We start from the raw sequence: 15997 nt of genomic DNA on the forward strand, positions 1-15997 counted from the left end.
CATTCCGTTTCATTTTCCAATGTGACAACAGTGAAGCTCTGTAATGTAACTTATTTTACACACCTTGTAATCAAAACATATCTATCTTCTCGGGTCATCTTGCTTTGAGTATCATACTGCAGTGTCGCGGAAAGCAAAAGCCACGACAACATCTGCAAAACCTGGATATTCGGCTAAGGGCTGAGAGCAGATCCCAGCAGATCCCAGTGCTGAAAGCACCGAAAGCAACATGCTCTGGGTGCTTTCACTGCTGGGAAGTGCTCTCGACCGCTTTCGGACCCTTAGCCGAAAATACAGGTTTTGCAGATGAAAGTATCATCTAGAGGCATCCTTCCATTCGCTTTCCAGTATAAAATGGCAGATGTGGCTTCTGTTTCGTCAGGCTGGCCCTCTTTTCCTGTATATTCATCTTCTACACTGTATGTTCTTGGTTTTCTTCCAGTACCAATAATGTGATTGACCCCCCAATGAGTATAGACAAACCTTGGTTGATCCAATTATAACACGCTTCAAATGCACTTTCTCGAACTCTCTTTCCTTGCAGTACTTCTACCTGCAGTTCTAGCGGCCCCCGTCACTACAGTCTTATGTGAAACATATAATTTTCGAAGCAGTGGAGCTGGAGTTGGGGGTAGAGCCCTATGCTCTGAGGAGTCAGCATACAAGTGGGATGGAACCTCTACCAGTGTTACTCCAGAGTACGATAGTGGCAGTACCTGTGGTAAGTTTGTCTTCTCAATACATGAACAAGTTAATGAAAACAAAATTGATTTATTTCTAGACCATGTTTTGGAGGTCAGCATCGCCACTTTGGTGATCCAACAGAGGTTCTGTCCTGGAATGGATGCTTCCAAGACCCTCACCAATGAGCAGAAGACAACTAGTTTAGAAAAACTCAAAAACATAATTAATGCCCAAGGGGTAACTAAAGCTCAAAGAAACACATTTTTTTTCACGGTAGCACCCGAAGCAGTGGTGAGTTTATCTATTTATCACTATCTGAGAATGATGCTAAAAAATTGTTCATTATGTAGAAAGGACGTGCTGTGGAAAAATGGGTACAAAGTAAATTTGCCTATCTAGCAAAGCAGTTCCTTCAAACAGAAAAAACATCTGCACGTTTAAAAGCTGGTTACTCACCTGCCAAAATGGTAGCTCTCGGAGACTACCTGACGAAGACACAGGCAAATAGCAATAAAGTTGCTAATCTCCTGGATAATGCTATGGCTTCTGAGGCAGTGAGTCTTTGATTGTTAACTTGTTTTTGTAGTATGTGGATGTTCATGCCTCCGAGTCAAGAGAGCAGGTGGTTTTCCACTGAAGGCAGGCACATCGACAACAATAGCAGTGTGGAAAAAGTTCCTTGCATGGTATGCTGAAGTTTCCGAGCTGGCCTCCAAGGAACTGCCTCCTGCGGGAACAGAATCTACTGGAAAGCCAGGAACAGAATCTACTGAGAAGCCAGGAACTGAATCTACTGAGAAGCCAGGAACAAAATCTACTGAGAAGCCAGGAAAAAAATCCACTGAAAAACCAGCACAATAGTTGCTCGAATCCATGACATTGTCTTAATGTAGGGTTCATTGAGCAGTGGGCACCATTCAAGGTAGAATACTTATGCTTACATTAGAGTATATGAATATCCATATATTACTTCTTTTGTGATAAAAAAGCATGCTGTTTTGGCTGCAAGATCTTCTAGTCAAGAGCATAAACATGTCCTTTACTGAACATTTTGAAATTGAAGCTTGACTAAAATTCTATCTTGGCTTGTCATCAGTTTCTATAGAATAGATGAAGGAAGAACACATCACAACGAACCTCCGGTACATGGAATTGACAATCAGTTGTCTTTCTCGGATTGTGTTATGGTACCAGCTGAATGACAGAACGTCAAATCGGGAATAATACCGAACCCACCGCCCCCACGAAGGGAGGACCAAGGGGATATTCACTGCGGAGGGCCGCCGGTGAACGTTGGGGGTAGATAGGGGAAAGGAATTGACGGTGATAAGTCACGAAGGTAAGGAAAGAACGAGAAAGGTTCAAGTCAGCGCAATGGAGTATAGCTTGCCTTGAGAGCGTATAACATCATTATTGACCTCTTCTCATCCTTTGTAGTCCTCTGAGTTCCACCACATCTTGGATCATCCGCCCCTAGAGATGAATTGTTACAACATCAAAAACGGGATTTGAGCTGTATACGAGTTGGTGGTGACGCAACGATTGTGAATGGTGTCCCCAATTTGAAGATCGGCGATGTTGCATGAGGAGGTTCCTAGATATATGATGGATATACTGGGGGGATGAAAGCGGGAAAGGGGGAAGTCGGCATTGACATTGATGTTGATGCCCTTGACGATTTGATCAACGAACTTTGGAGTGATGGAGGACTATTTGAGTGACAAGTTGAGTATGAGATATGTGAATGAGCGACTCGATCGTATATACACTGGTACTATTTTCCCATGTCGAGTATACGAGTATAAGCAAAAGGGGTTTTTGAGATTCTGTCAAATCTCAGAGACCTTCGTTCTGTACCCTAGACTCCTCATCAGAGTCGAGAATCCTCATCTCTTTTCCATCTACAGTCGGCGTAAAGGCGGGAGATGCTTTTAGCAAAAGTGGATTGTCCGATGAGGGAAGAGAAGAGGATGATTAGCGCTGATTAAGAGCCGGCAGGCTGTCAATTACATAATTCAGCTTGCTCTCATTGAGGAGGGATATTCCATTATGATGATTGAGATCAAGGATATGAGCGCGGGATCTATCTCGGACTTGGCAAGAGTATCGTGTCGAGGTAAGCTTCCATCACCATGTACATTATGCTCTCCGCTGACTTTTGCCCCCCGTGACTCCTTCACATTTGTACCAGCTACTCGACCTCATCAATCTCTTGAGCGGGATCAGGACCCTGAGAGGTATTTGGGTGATAGAACAACGATGTAGTCAGAGATGGACGCCAATGGATGGCTAGAACAAGGAGGATGCTTACTTTTGAAAGTGAGTGGTCTTTTGAATTTTGTCAAACACGTTATATTGATGTTCTATCTGTAAGGTATCGTCAACTTCTCTCACCCAAAGAATCTCCCATTGCACTCCCCCCATTACGACCTCTCGAAATTGATTCAACACCGATTCATCAGACCGTCCACCCAGGCCCTTTCTCCAAGTCGCTTTCGCGTACTCTTTCTCGGCTCCGTGTCATCCACATCACCGTCTTCCATTTGGGTCGGGGAGCGCGGGTTTCGGTACGGTTACACAGACTAGGCTCACCGAATATCCCGAATAACAACTTTTCCAGTGTCGGACAGGCTCTAGAACACAGGCTCCCGATGAATTTTCAAATCCAAGAGCATTGCCGTCTAAATTTAGTAGAAGTAGGTGCAGACGGTAATGAAAGGCCATATACATAGCAGCGCTATGCAGCGGCGATGACTGAAGGTCACAGAATGCCTTCCTTTTTCTATTTTTGGAGATGGCGTTCACTCTCTAACTTATCCTTTACCTCGGCTCTTTGTTCGCTGGCTATGCACCAAAAAATCACAAACTTGCTGTCGTGGTTCGCAATGAAGCTTTTTGAACTTGGTTCTTGTTCGTGGACTACTTTGGTTCTTTCTCAAGCTTCTCTTTATGGTGACTGCTGTTACTTGAATGCTCCGTCCACAAGTTTGCGTCGATTTGTTCCTTTCCTGTTGTATCTGCCACTATGGATTTGCTTCCATTCCCGAAAAGGGAATGCGATACAATGAATTTCACATCAGCGCCTCAAGCTCTTTCTGAAGCTATGAATTCCTCTGTTTTTTTGACTCGTCATCCGTTGGACCACCGCTGCGCAGTTGGTTTCAGATTCTTTGTATCGAGGACTGCCTAATTTTGTACAGTATAAATACTATGCATTTTCGTACTATTGGGTATATACAGATAACCCCCCCCCCCCCCCCCGTTTCTTGTAGACATCACATTCACCTTTCCTCTCTGCGTTTCTTATCTCCTCGTCGATCCCTCGTTCCACCCTGAACCTCCTCGAAACGAACATGCAGTTTTCCACCCTTTCCTTCGTTCTTCTTGCTTCTATTGCTTCCAGTGCAACACTCGTGAACGCTGCTGCCTGGGTTGCTGGATATCAATCGTCTGGATATACAGGATGGAATTTACGTCAGGTACATTATCTGTCCTATTTTTTCCATTGCATCATCACTTAGAACTTTATCCAATCGCAGTATACCCACTTATACGAAGGCAATCCACGCGAAATCGCATATATCGTCGGAAGTGACGAGAACACTCTTCCCGGTGCGGTGTGCGGGGCATGGACGGAGTGGAATATTATTGGAAATTCTAATCCAGGTCAGTTATCATGTCTTTTCCTCTTGTGTATGCGTTTGAATCATTAATCGGTATTCTGTATAGGCCAATATGAATTCAACTGTGTTGCCACTGTTGACGAGATCAACAACAACGCACGTAACAATGGATTCTATGTCGGAGGGTTGAACCATGCAGGAGTGACCATTGCATTATGCCATATTGAGTATTCCGGATCTGAGCTTTGCGATTCAGATACTGTCACTGGTGCAGATGACCGAGTCTGTAATGTGTGGATTGTTTGTGAGTAATTACAGCTTGGGAGGTTGGGACTTTGGACTCTGTAGATGGATACTTTATTTCTTGGACTGACACTTGTCTGTTAATGACTGAATTGGACCTTTGTAGCTAGTAGTTAGTACTTGATTGGACATTACATCTATGATTTGTGTAAAACAATAATGCTTCCTTACCTGAATTAGGAGGGCTGACCGGGTTCACTGCGGGGATGAAGGCCTTTTCTTGCTGCGAATAGGCCGAGGAGGAACACCAATGCGAGGTTTTAGGACACCTATTATATGAATTTTGGCAGTTAGGATTGCTGTTTTTGTCTTTGAATCGGAACTGTATGACAACTTGAATGATCAGCGATTCATTGAGAGCCTGAGCATGCAATGAAGAAGTTCTGCCAGTAGGACCACTGCCCTGTTCATAAATCATTCACTGTCACATTTGCACGGCATTCCCTGAATCTAAACAGCAGTATCTTCAAAAGAGCTCTGTGAGATCATACTGAAAGGGTCAATCAAAACAGCCACTTCATTAATTAAATCATACTAGCCAACTGGAATCTTCTAAAGAATTTACAATAACCCTTAGCACGTTCATTGTCAGCTATGTATCTTACAAAGGCTTTTGAGCAAAAACAGCATAGTAAGTAGTATGTGCCTTGTCTGAATTATCCCACTCCCCACCACAATCTTGTAAAAGCTCATCATATTCTTCACCTGTTTCAACAATGCCATACCCCCCTCCTTTCAATACTGGTTCTTTCATAGCTTTCCAAAGATTCTGCCAATACTTGCTCCTAATGAAGATCTTTCGCTCATTTCCATCAGCCTGGGATTGTCCAATGGGCACGTCACGTCTTTCGAAACCAACTTGGGTAAAACCAGCTTGAGTGAGGATTGATGGGAGGTAGGTACCGAGATTGCCAATGATGCCCTTGGCCCCATACATTGCCTTGATCAAAGACACAAGTTTTTTGGATTGTGGACCAACGTCAAAGCAGAGTTCCTGAGCTTCTACCTCCAATAGTTCAATCCAGCCCCCCGGTTGAAGCACCCTGTATAGCTCTTTCACAACTTTCTTCCAGAGGGAATCATTCATTGCAACAATCAATAGACGTTGATGTGCATATGAAAAGCTGCTAACCCAGTCCAGAGGAAGGTCAGTGGCTGAGTTGATTGAAAAGTGCACATTAGGAGGATGCTGATGAGGGAACTGTTTGTTCGTTATGTCGACGCACTCCATATTGATAATACGTCCATTTGCAGCATTTTCTGCTTCGAATTCAAGCGCCCAGATTCCTTCGAATGACATTGGTCAGTGCTAACCGGATTACTTGTTGGTGTGTAATTACCACTGCCGGCTGCACTCTCCAAAACCTTGTCACCAGTGTTCAACAAAACTGGTGCTATGTGGAGTCGGTTTTCAAATGCTTGGGTTATCCATGCATGCTGATGATTGAGTCTGCAAGGCTCAAATATGTCAAGCAAATCGCAACCAGAAAATATTCAGACAAACCGTTCGGTCTCCTCTGTATCAGCTGGAAGGAGATACTGTTCAGAAGTGTAATGTCTGGTTGTATTTTGGGACATGGAGGAGTAGGAACACCTTCAGAAAACCAAGGGAGCGTTGAGCGGTCTTTTTGTCTGCAAGGGAATTGTTAAAGATAGTGTGTCGTGTCAAGGGTGGTTATTAACACCAAATCATATGACTGTTTAAATAAAATAGATCCAAGATTGAAATGTATAAATTCAAGTAGATGATAGGACAGCCTGGGACTCAGTATCCATCTTTTGTCACTGATCATGACTGTGTTGCAATTGTATTCACGAGATCCAGATTCCACACAGCCTTCATACTATACCGAACGGAATTTGCCTGTGCAAGGATAGGATACCCACAAATATGAGTGTTCATTACCGTGATAAGATGGTATTTCCACCATAGTGATATGTGTGAGATAGGTGTGTCCTCCTCTTTCAGGTGAATGTTGTAAGGATATTGTATACAGTTTACAGTCACAGAAAGTCCGAGCGTGGACCGGATCTACAAATTAAAACTGCGCTGATGTGATATTTCTGGTTGCACACGAAAAGACAATACCGGTACCAGAATACCACCTGAACAGCCTTCTGGTTGACAGTTCATCTTTCGAAACCAATGGTGATGGGTGAGTCCAACATACTCAATCTGTCCATGTAACTGAACGCCAATTACTTGGATGCTTCAGGAATGGTCATCTTTCCCAGCTGCTGATGTGTGAGTAATGACATGTATTCATCACAATCTGTCACCGTCGCTTCACGCGGTGATACAGGACTCTCCCACTGCCCAGTCCGAGATAGCCGATGGAGTTGATGCGGGAATGCAGTCAAAGATAAAAGAAATCATCGAAAAGCATGGATTGCATCCCTCCTTTTTAATGTCTCCCACATTCACTGAGACATGGGGCTGCCAGATGATTGCTTATATGCTTAATGCTGTGTATTTCTTCAATCTGGTCATTTTCATACCATATTATCTGATGAACAGTAATAGATTATATGGTGCATCTTTGGTAAGTCTACTCCAAAGTTTAGAGCATAATCGTAATTAATCAATATCTGATTGTCAATGAATGACTTACATGGCTTACTTGGATGGCTTCTTTCAAATCTACAGATACTCACTCTCCACTACTTCCGTTCCTATAGTCAAATTGATTCTGGAGGTGTGCAAACTATGGTGAGTTATTTTTTACACAAGGATATCCTGCATTTTTTCAATTGTTCGAGAAAGATTGTAATTTTGAGGAAAGTTCAAGTAGATTATGATGATCACATTTGATGACCTTAATCAGAGACCTTCCTATATATAGCCTCTTTGGAACATTGCAATTTATCTTCCTTAGTCATCAAGTGTACACCGACTATGTTATCAGGTTTTCTCAGATAGCACAGTTGGATGACATTGTTGTGTAAGTTCACCAAAGTCATCAGTTCAAATTAGCAGAATCTGATTGTTCTTACCAGCTCTGGAATTGTAAGCTGCATATTTCTCATGAAGAGACTGAGATTATCTGTTTGCTCAACCAAACAAACAAGCTACAACTACTTGCTACGGTGAGCTTGGCTGGTATCAAGGAACCTTTGAAAATCTCATATACAAGTTGAAGTATCTGACAGCATTTACTGCTCAAATGTGAAGGGTTTTAAACAAGTATTTTGAACATTCCTGATGGATGCATACCTTAGATTTTTTGTCACAAGAATCTGGGCCTGTAAGCAAATAGGTTTTGATAGTACCCTGGAGTTAATACTCAGCCCATTTTTGTTTTCAGTGTCCCCACCTACAATTACAAGAAAGCTGATGTACACAGGACCTGTGGTATGTATAATTTTTGCATTTTGCCTTCATATCAACTCAAACATGGTAATCAGCTACTTTTAGCTGTCTGTCAAATTGGTAAATCCCAAACTGTGTGTTGCATTCTATAATCATTCTCAAATTGTGTAGCATTTGGTATAGGTAGGATTCCTTATAGACAGTGTTTCCTAATCTTTATGTTTCACTTTTTCTGTGCAGCTCAGACTATTCTTTCGTATGTATTCAAAAACATGATTCCAAGGTATCAAGAGCTGCCAACTGATATTGTTTCAGATTCCGTGCAGCAAAATTTTCTTTGCTCTCTAGTACCACTGTGACTAATATTTGTATTTCAACTTTGATGTAACACACTTACAGCTATACAGAGAATTACGTCAACGCAGACTGGAACCACGGCAGCATGTGATATTCTTATTGCTGTTATCCTCTGCATGCTCTTGCATAAAGCACGATCAGGTTTCCAACGGTGAGGAAAATTCTTTGCTTTTGGTGAAAATTGTTATGAATAATCTCAAAGGAGTGACAAAATCATTGACAAACTAATTTTGTACACTATCAACCGTGGCATTCTTACAAGGTAATATTATTCAAAAATCACTACTGCAATAATGAATCACACTCTTTCAAAGCTTGTGTGCTTTGCTGAATTTGATATTTGTAAGTTTTATCAAAGGTTTAAAAAATTAGAAACCTAGTGACTTCAAACAAGTTTGTGGCTATTCCCAACACATTTATATTGTAAGGACTGCATCAACCTCAAAACATTGCTTAAACAAAAATTCCCACAAGTTTGATTCCACTAGATATTAGCTCACAACGTGAGTACAATGTCTAGCATGGATGTTGCATGTTCTAATGTAAACCGGCAGTCTATGTCATTTCTGTTGCAGCAATGTATGTGATGTCCATTTTACACGTTTGGATGCTGCATAGTAAAGAAACACACCTAGGCTACTGTCCCGGAAATCCATTCGACGCAATAATGTCTCAGACCACATCTCTACAGATTCAGACTTTCCATTGCAAAATATTAACCTCAATACATCAACAACTATTCAAATGGTGAGCTCTAATCCATAGCATTTGGTCAGGAGCTCAGAATGAAATCTCAGCATCAGGAAACTTTCACTGTTGATGACCAGCATCAAGCTATTAATAAAGAAGGGCAGAAGGATTGCAGGTTTACACAGGATTGAGCTGAATTCTATATGGTAAAGCAGCCAAGACCAGATGACAGGCTCATTACAATCTTATTTAACTCAATTGTGATTGAGTTTTTCATCATCTTGTTCTAGAGCCTCAAATTGTAATGTTATGCCTTGATGGAGAGAATTGTGGAGGAGCTGCCACTCTTCCCATACCCTGCATACTCTGAAGGGCCATTGCCTTGAATGTGATCTGATACTAGTACCATGAAATACTTTGACCACTGCACAGACATTTCAACTGATATCACATGAGCATTCACTGCAAATTTGATAGCTTTCTGCCACAAACAGGGAGTGGCAGAGTGACTAAGCAAAATGACTATGTGGAGCCTAGACAGATGATACAAACTGGTCCCAAGATAATGACAGAGAGGTCAAGATAAGGGACCAGCATCTGCAAAACCTGGATATTCGGCTAAGGGTCCGAAAGCAGTTGAAAGCATTTCCCAGCAGTGAAAGCACTCAGAGCAGCCTGCTCTCAGTGCTTTCGGTACTGGGATCTGCTGGGATCTGCTCTCAGCCCTTAGCCGAATATCCATGTTTTGCAGATGAGGTGTAAGACCTGGGTCGGAATTGGTCTTAGGGTAGGTTTTGGTATAATAAGTTTATGTTGTAGCGTGCTAAGAGCAGGCTGGAGCTCGAAGGGAGCTACGGGAACTGCGACCAAGGACAGGAATGACCTAGTAGTGGCTGGGATTGAGAGATATAACCCTTGAAGGGGTTCCTAGAAGGTGTAAGGAGGGAAGGTAGAAGTAACGGGAACCAGTAGGCATAAGAGCGTTGCATAGTAAGAGTTGTACTTGTTAGGATGTCAACGAAAGATTGTGTAGGTCGTAGTTAATGTGGGTCTTGAACGTGTAAGCTCCTGATAAGGTATATGCCCGGGAGGGAGGTGAAATATGACCCTTGAAGGGGTTCCTAGAAGGTCCAGGGAGGTCCTTAAGGTGTAAGGAGGGAAGGTAGAAGTAACGGGAACCAGTAGACGTAGGAGCGTTGCGTAGTATGGGTTGTACTAGCTAGGAACATCAAGTAGGATCATTGTGGATCGTAGTTGATGGGGGTCTCAAACGTGAGAGCTCCCGATAAGGTGTAGGCCCGGGAAGGAGGTCCCGGGAGGTGGGGGTGGTGGCTGATGGCCTCGAGTGGTGGAGGTAGTAACGGAGAAGTGACACGTAGTTTGACATAAGGGGTAGCTTCGACGTTACCTAGGTTGAGGTCCCAGAGCTTGTGGAGCAATAGGGGAGCTCGAGGAGGTTTGGGGGAGGTTGGCTCACCAAAACAATAGACGTTGGGGGAGGTTTAGTATTGGTTGAGGGAGCTCAAAGACTCACTTGGGTTGCTTAGACAAGAACTAAAAGTGTATATTGGTCCATATAGACAATGGTAGAGATGAGAGACGAGAGTAGAGAAACAGAGATAGCGAAACAGAGAGTAAAGAGAAATCCATATGGTTAGCAGGTACAAAGGGACAGGGACTGGACCTATGCAAAAGGGTGTGTGTTCAAAATATACCAAGCTGGGGCTTGGGGATGTTGCGACAATGCTTAAATAGGTATGGGAAGTAAACAAGGGAACATCCAGGAATCTGGGGAACATGAGGCAGGTAATTGAGATTAATACTTAATGAATTGGTGATAGGGAGGTTCCATACGTGTGTCGGGGAGCCGTCAGGATGTTTGGTTAACTTAGAAGGGTATTATGGGAAGGTAGGGCGGAGGAATGGTGGGAGGTGTTGCAAAGCAATTGGGGAGTTAGGGGTCAGGCAGAATGCAAGGCAGGGCATGATCCAAGGAGCTATCGCTAACGGGTCGAGGCATGACAGATCATGTATACCAAGAAGCCATGCCAGAGGCCACAAGGTATCTAAGGGTGGAGGGTTGAATGGGACAGTGGTGAAGTTATTAACCACACCCCTGTTACGCTGCTAGTCCCCGGAGATTGAGAGTAGAGAGAAGGCAACTAGAAGCTGCGAAGCTGCAGCAGCGGTAACACCAACGATGAGGAGCAAACCAAAGAACTTATAAGTCCTGAGGTCAGAGTAGAGAGAACTTCAAGGCAATGAGCCTGAAGACTCAGAGGACAGAGGGAGACAAGTGAGGAGTATTTATACCTACGGATTGGTGCATCTGAGTGGAGCACCAGTGTTAAGATCATGTACACCATGAAGCCGTGCCAGGGGCCACAAGGTGTCTAAGGGCGGAGGGTCGAATGGGACAGTAGTGAAGTTATTAACAACACTGCCGTTATGCCACTAGTCCCTGGAGATCAAGAGTAGAGAAGGAGAGAGCCAGAAGAAGCCAAGTCGGAGCGGCGGTAATGCCGACGACAAGGAGCGAACCAAAGAACGTCTAGGTCCTGAGGTTAGAGTAAGGAGACCTTCAAGGTGACAACCCTGAAGACTTAAAGGACAAGAGAAGAAGGTCTATGTCACAAAGCGGCAGAGGCGGAGTGACTAGCGGAGCAGGAAAGCGGAGTGACTAAGCAGGGCAATAAGGCGGAGCAACTAAGCAGGTCAGGAAGGCGGAGCGACTAAGCGGAGCAGAGGCAAACTAGTCCCAGATAATGACAGAGATATATTGAGTATTGTAGTCATAGGTAATAATAAGTAAGCACATACCTGGTCCCAGATAATGACAGAGAGGTCAAGATAAGGGACCAGGCTGTGGAGGGTTGGCTATATATATGTCAAGCCCATGCCTTGGGCCTCCTTTCTGCCGCTCGGTATTCCGAAGATCCACCTTTATTGTAATCTTTTCCTTATTGTTCTTTCTCGCTACACATACCCTTTCATTCTAGTCCCTCCTTATTGTCTTTTACTTTACCCTGCAGGACTACACGTATAACTCCTAGTAGCTAGTCTGGCGCTCCGCACCATTGCGCCGCTCCGTAGATATAAATACTGCTTGTACGCTACTGTAGTTCCTCAGTTTAATTATCGACTTAGATCGACTTAGATTCCCTCTTCCACTCTGTGCTCTCTAAGTCTTCAGGCTCAACGCCTTGAAGTACGTTCCCCTTGACCTTAGGACTTTAACGTCCTCTGGTTCGCTCCTCGTCACCGGCGATACCGCCGCTCCGACTTGGCTGCTACTTAGCTCCTCCCTCTCTACTCTCGATCTCCGGGGACTAACGGCGTAACGGCGGTGTTGTTAATAACTTCACTACTGTCCCACTCGTCTTCCGCACTTAGACACCTTGTGGCTTTGGCACAGTTACACGGTGTACATGATCTTAACAATATACATAATTGTAAGACCTGGGTCAAAATAGGTCTTAGGGTAGGTTTTGGTATATGGAGGTTTATGTTGTAGCGTGCTAAGAGCAGGCTGGAGCTCGAAGGGAGCTACGAGAACCGTGACCGAGGACGGGAATGACCTAGTAGTGGCTGGAACGACGAGATGATGACCCTTGAGGGGGTTCCTAGGAGGTCCAGGGAGGTCCCTAAGGCGTAGGGAGGTTAAGGAAGAGTGCGGGACCGTACGATATTGCGTAGTAGGAGTTGTACTTGCTAGAACGTCAATATAGGATCGAATAGGTCGTATATGTAACTGGATCTCGAGGGTATAAGCTCCTGAGAAGGGATATGCCAGGGAGGGTAGGTCCCTGGAGGCTGGACTTGAGGATGGACGTCCTCGAGTGGGGGAGGTGGTAACGGAGAAGCGGTACGTAGTTCAACGTGAGGGGTAGCTTTGACGTTACCTAGATCGAGGTCCCGAAGCTTACGAAGTAGCTAGGGAGCTCCGGGGGGTTTGGGGAAGGGTAGCTCACCAAAGCGTGTAGGCGTTGGGGAGCTTTACTAATGTTTGAGGGAGCTCGGGGACTCACTCGGAAGGCTTAGACTTAAAGTAAAAGCATATATTCGATCGTATAGACGATCAAAGAGACAATAGACAAGAGTAAGGAGAAACAGAGGTAGTGAAACAGAGAGTAAAGAGAAATCCGTATGGTTAGCAGGTACAAAGGGACAGGGACTGGACCTATGCAAAAGGGTGTGTGTTCAAAATATACCAAGCTGGGGCTTCAGGACATTGCGGCGTTACTTAAATAGGTACGGGAAGTGAACAAGAGAACATCTGGAGGCATGAGGCAGCTAATCGGGGGGAGGAAGGTAATCGAGATTAATACTTAAAGGGGTTATCGGTTAGGAGGGTTTTCGTACGCGTGTCGGGGTGAAGGACGTTTGGGTAGTTGCATCAGGAATACTTGGGGAGGTGTCTGGTGGTCCTTGGGGAGGTGCAGAGGACATACAAGAGGTGGGTAGGACGTATGGCAACGTGTGGCGGGTACTGGGACTGGTCTGGTTGTAGCCAGGGCATGACAATAATCCGGTCTGCGAGAAACAACGATGTAATACTGTACAATTTAGGAACAAGGAAGGTGGCGGAAGCCAGTAGAAGGAGAAGGGTAACAGGTGGATCAGTAATCGATGATGGGGATCAGGTGGATCAGTAATCGATGATGGGGATCAGGTGGATCAGTAATCAATGGGGTTTGACAGTGATGTAATTGTACAAGTAAAGGCGTCGAGACGGTGAGAAAAGGAAAATGATAGGGGCTACGTACTTCATGACAGTCTAGGTGATCTAAGTTAGAGAGGATAATCTAAGTTGATAATTAAACTGGGGAATGAGAGTATAGTACAGGCAGTATTTATACCTACAGATCAGCGCATCGGGGTGGAGTGCCAGACTAACTACTAGGAGCTATACGTGTAGTACCTGCAGGGTAGAGAATAAGACAATATGAGAAAGGATAAAACAATAAGGGAGAGCCTAGGTGGAAAGGGAATGTGTAGCAAGAAAGAACAATAAGGATGAGATTACAATAAATGGTGGATCTCGGAATACCAAGCAGTGGAGTGGGGCACCAAGGCATGGACTTGACACATAGCACTCAAGCAGTTTTAACTGAGTCCAGTGCATGGACCAGGCTTTTGCATCCCCTCCTCTATTTTGGCCAAACACTTGATCCATAACTTCCTCAAGCTCTACTGTTCCAAAGTCTTTCCTCTCCAAGAAGGAGGAGACAGAAGCCTCCAGGAGCATCTGATAATCTTCATCTGTAAGCATTGCAGATGATGAGGCAGATTGACGCAACACAACTGTCACAAAGTGGCAGAGGCAGAGTGACTAAGCAGAACAGTGGAGCAGAGCAACTGAGCAGAACGACGAAGCGGCGCATAGGCAAACTGGTCCCAAGATAATGACAGAGATATATTGAGTATCGTAGTCATAGGTACTAGTAAGTAGGCACATACCTGGTCCCAAGATAATGATAGAGAGGTCAAGATAAGGGACCAGGCTGTGAGGGGTTGGCTTTATATACATAATCTGATCTGCAGGAAATGACGATGTAATACTATACAGTTTAGGAACAACGAAGGTGGTGGAAGCCAGTAGAAGGAGAAGGGTAACAGGTGGATTGGTAATTGATGATGGGGGTCAGGTGGATCGGTAATCAATGGGATTTGACAGTGATATAATTGTACAAGTAAGGGCGTCGAGATGGTGAGAAAAGGAAAATGATAGGGGCTACGTACTTCATGACAACAACATGACAATAAAAAAAGCAAAAATCTTAGGCAGGCCAATCAGATGCAGATATCATGGGATCGCTTTGGCCTTGCACCTCTATAAGTGAGAACTGGAAACCTGCGATGTTTGCAGGTAACACTAATCTGTACTCACAAGTGGACCAGATACTAGGAATCGGATATGATTGGAAAGGCGAGAAGGAGAGAAAGGTGAGAGAGCTAAGATACAGGAGAGTACTCTATGTAAATAGATGGGAGAAAGCAGATGAGCCCTGGTCTCAGAGCTGGTACACTGAATATATAGTGTGATCTGTCACAATGTGTGACTGTATGCATGTCCGTAGTAAACAGCAAGAGGTGAGGGAGATTCAGATCGGGGGTACTTATGTTGCCACGCAAAAGACCCTGACCAAGCCCAAGCCGAGCTGCACGGCATCCTATGATGGTTCGAGAGGCCATAAAACTTGTTCGAAATCTTCGAATACCTGTGTTTGTGTCCCTTATTGATGATATCCAACTACTTAGGTACAGTCTGGAAGGTATATGTGAGCTTGAAGGGCATTTGAGACAGTTCTGCACAAATAGACCCTGCCTGGACTCTCAATTCATTGGGGGTCATGAGAATTGTGTACCCGATCTGAATCTCCCTCACCTCTTGGTAAACAGTATGTTTTCAACAACAAGATCAATTGGTAAATGATCTATCTACTACAGAAGGGGCCATTAGCATTTGCCGTAACTATGTGTAAGACCTGGGTCGGAATTGGTCTTAGGGTAGGTTTTGGTATAATGGATTTATGTTGTAGTGTGCTAAGAGCAGGCTGGAGCTCGAAGGGAGCTATGGGAACCGCAACGGAGGACAGGAATGACCTAGTAGTGGCTGGATTGAGAGATGTGACCCGTGAAGGGGCTCCTAGAAGGTCCAGGGAGGTCCCTAGGACGTAACGAGGGAAGGTAGAAGTAACGGAGACCGTTAGATGTAAAATCGCTAAGTAGTATGAGTTGTACTAGCTAGGAATGTCCACATAGGATTGTTGTAGATTGTAGTTGATGGAGGTCTCGGATATGTGAGCTCCCAATAAGGTGTGAGCCTGGGAGGAGGTCCCGGGAAGTGGGGGGTAGCGGCAGACGTCCTCGAGTGGTGGAGGTGGTGACGGTGAAGCAGTACCTAGTTTGACGTAAGGGGTAGCTTCGACGTTACCTAGATCGAGGTCCCAGAGCTTGTGGAGCAGTTGGGGAGCTCAAGGAGGTTTGGGGAAGGTTGGCTCACCAAGGCGGTAGGCGTTGGTGTCAT

The 15997-nt window shown here is 44.6% G+C and overlaps 7 protein-coding genes across 7 annotated transcripts; 3 read left to right on the forward strand and 4 right to left on the reverse strand.

Annotated features, from left to right (window-relative positions):
- Nucleotides 1-963: 963 nt before the first annotated feature.
- On the reverse strand, nt 964-1757 carry C8R40DRAFT_238532 (uncharacterized protein). Its single transcript, XM_046234446.1, has 3 exons — nt 1626-1757; nt 1141-1567; nt 964-985 (listed from the first exon to the last, which is right to left on the reverse strand). Exon 2 carries the CDS (start codon nt 1557-1559, stop codon nt 1254-1256), a length of 306 nt encoding a protein of 101 aa, XP_046086066.1. The 5' UTR covers nt 1560-1567; nt 1626-1757; the 3' UTR covers nt 964-985; nt 1141-1253.
- On the reverse strand, nt 1712-2698 carry C8R40DRAFT_238613 (uncharacterized protein). The gene is made up of 6 exons (XM_046234447.1): nt 2529-2698; nt 2454-2458; nt 2225-2393; nt 2075-2157; nt 1822-1878; nt 1712-1760 (listed from the first exon to the last, which is right to left on the reverse strand). The coding sequence occupies exons 1-5, from the start codon at nt 2572-2574 to the stop codon at nt 1867-1869; spliced, it is 315 nt and encodes a 104-aa protein (XP_046086067.1). The 5' UTR covers nt 2575-2698; the 3' UTR covers nt 1712-1760; nt 1822-1866.
- A 1240-nt stretch (nt 2699-3938) lies between these two features.
- Nucleotides 3939-4557, forward strand: C8R40DRAFT_238635 (uncharacterized protein). The gene is made up of 2 exons (XM_046234448.1): nt 3939-4163; nt 4224-4557. Exons 1-2 carry the CDS (start codon nt 4038-4040, stop codon nt 4395-4397), a joined length of 300 nt encoding a protein of 99 aa, XP_046086068.1. The 5' UTR covers nt 3939-4037; the 3' UTR covers nt 4398-4557.
- Nucleotides 4558-5104: 547 nt separating this feature from the next.
- On the reverse strand, nt 5105-6362 carry C8R40DRAFT_1106510 (uncharacterized protein). The gene is made up of 3 exons (XM_046228164.1): nt 6115-6362; nt 5951-6060; nt 5105-5897 (listed from the first exon to the last, which is right to left on the reverse strand). Exons 1-3 carry the CDS (start codon nt 6186-6188, stop codon nt 5212-5214), a joined length of 870 nt encoding a protein of 289 aa, XP_046086069.1. The 5' UTR covers nt 6189-6362; the 3' UTR covers nt 5105-5211.
- Nucleotides 6363-6720: 358 nt separating this feature from the next.
- C8R40DRAFT_238730 (uncharacterized protein) lies at nt 6721-7951 on the forward strand. The gene is made up of 9 exons (XM_046234449.1): nt 6721-6766; nt 6827-7080; nt 7135-7153; nt 7258-7320; nt 7394-7398; nt 7454-7552; nt 7608-7697; nt 7751-7855; nt 7916-7951. Exons 2-8 carry the CDS (start codon nt 6863-6865, stop codon nt 7755-7757), a joined length of 501 nt encoding a protein of 166 aa, XP_046086070.1. The 5' UTR covers nt 6721-6766; nt 6827-6862; the 3' UTR covers nt 7758-7855; nt 7916-7951.
- C8R40DRAFT_1106528 (uncharacterized protein) lies at nt 7452-9373 on the forward strand. Its single transcript, XM_046228165.1, has 18 exons — nt 7452-7552; nt 7608-7617; nt 7680-7697; nt 7751-7776; nt 7830-7855; nt 7916-7962; nt 8016-8040; nt 8092-8103; nt 8161-8176; nt 8236-8275; nt 8328-8428; nt 8480-8539; nt 8592-8619; nt 8672-8700; nt 8752-8780; nt 8832-8856; nt 8913-9024; nt 9075-9373. Exons 6-18 carry the CDS (start codon nt 7945-7947, stop codon nt 9156-9158), a joined length of 579 nt encoding a protein of 192 aa, XP_046086071.1. The 5' UTR covers nt 7452-7552; nt 7608-7617; nt 7680-7697; nt 7751-7776; nt 7830-7855; nt 7916-7944; the 3' UTR covers nt 9159-9373.
- A 6337-nt stretch (nt 9374-15710) lies between these two features.
- Nucleotides 15711-15997, reverse strand: C8R40DRAFT_1171077 (uncharacterized protein; the record flags this gene model as incomplete). Its single annotated transcript, XM_046231645.1, has 2 exons — nt 15711-15923; nt 15974-15997. 2 exons carry the CDS (start codon nt 15995-15997, stop codon nt 15711-15713), a joined length of 237 nt encoding a protein of 78 aa, XP_046086072.1.

The sequence above is a fragment of the Lentinula edodes genome, assembly GCF_021015755.1.
Source record: "Lentinula edodes strain Le(Bin) 0899 ss11 chromosome Unknown C8R40scaffold_19, whole genome shotgun sequence".
Taxonomy (NCBI): domain Eukaryota; kingdom Fungi; phylum Basidiomycota; class Agaricomycetes; order Agaricales; family Omphalotaceae; genus Lentinula; species Lentinula edodes.

Coding starts and splice junctions, on each gene's coding strand:
- C8R40DRAFT_238532 (XM_046234446.1), bottom strand. CDS start 1,559: ATGGATTCGAGCAACTATTGTGCTGGTTTTTCAGTGGATTTTTTTCCT.
- C8R40DRAFT_238613 (XM_046234447.1), bottom strand. CDS start 2,574: ATGAGGATTCTCGACTCTGATGAGGAGTCTAGGGTACAGAACGAAG. Junction 2,158..2,224: donor TGGGGACACCATTCACAATC/GTTGCGTCACCA, acceptor ATTCATCTCTAG/GGGCGGATGATCCAAGATGT.
- C8R40DRAFT_238635 (XM_046234448.1), top strand. CDS start 4,038: ATGCAGTTTTCCACCCTTTCCTTCGTTCTTCTTGCTTCTATTGCTTCC. Junction 4,164..4,223: donor CAGGATGGAATTTACGTCAG/GTACATTATCTG, acceptor ATCCAATCGCAG/TATACCCACTTATACGAAGG.
- C8R40DRAFT_1106510 (XM_046228164.1), bottom strand. CDS start 6,188: ATGTCCCAAAATACAACCAGACATTACACTTCTGAACAGTATCTCCTT. Junction 6,061..6,114: donor GATACAGAGGAGACCGAACG/GTTTGTCTGAAT, acceptor TGAGCCTTGCAG/ACTCAATCATCAGCATGCAT. Junction 5,898..5,950: donor GGAGAGTGCAGCCGGCAGTG/GTAATTACACAC, acceptor TGTCATTCGAAG/GAATCTGGGCGCTTGAATTC.
- C8R40DRAFT_238730 (XM_046234449.1), top strand. CDS start 6,863: ATGACATGTATTCATCACAATCTGTCACCGTCGCTTCACGCGGTGATA. Junction 7,553..7,607: donor CAGTTGGATGACATTGTTGT/GTAAGTTCACCA, acceptor TGTTCTTACCAG/CTCTGGAATTGTAAGCTGCA.
- C8R40DRAFT_1106528 (XM_046228165.1), top strand. Junction 8,620..8,671: donor CTTTGCTGAATTTGATATTT/GTAAGTTTTATC, acceptor ACTTCAAACAAG/TTTGTGGCTATTCCCAACAC. Junction 9,025..9,074: donor CATCAACAACTATTCAAATG/GTGAGCTCTAAT, acceptor ATGAAATCTCAG/CATCAGGAAACTTTCACTGT.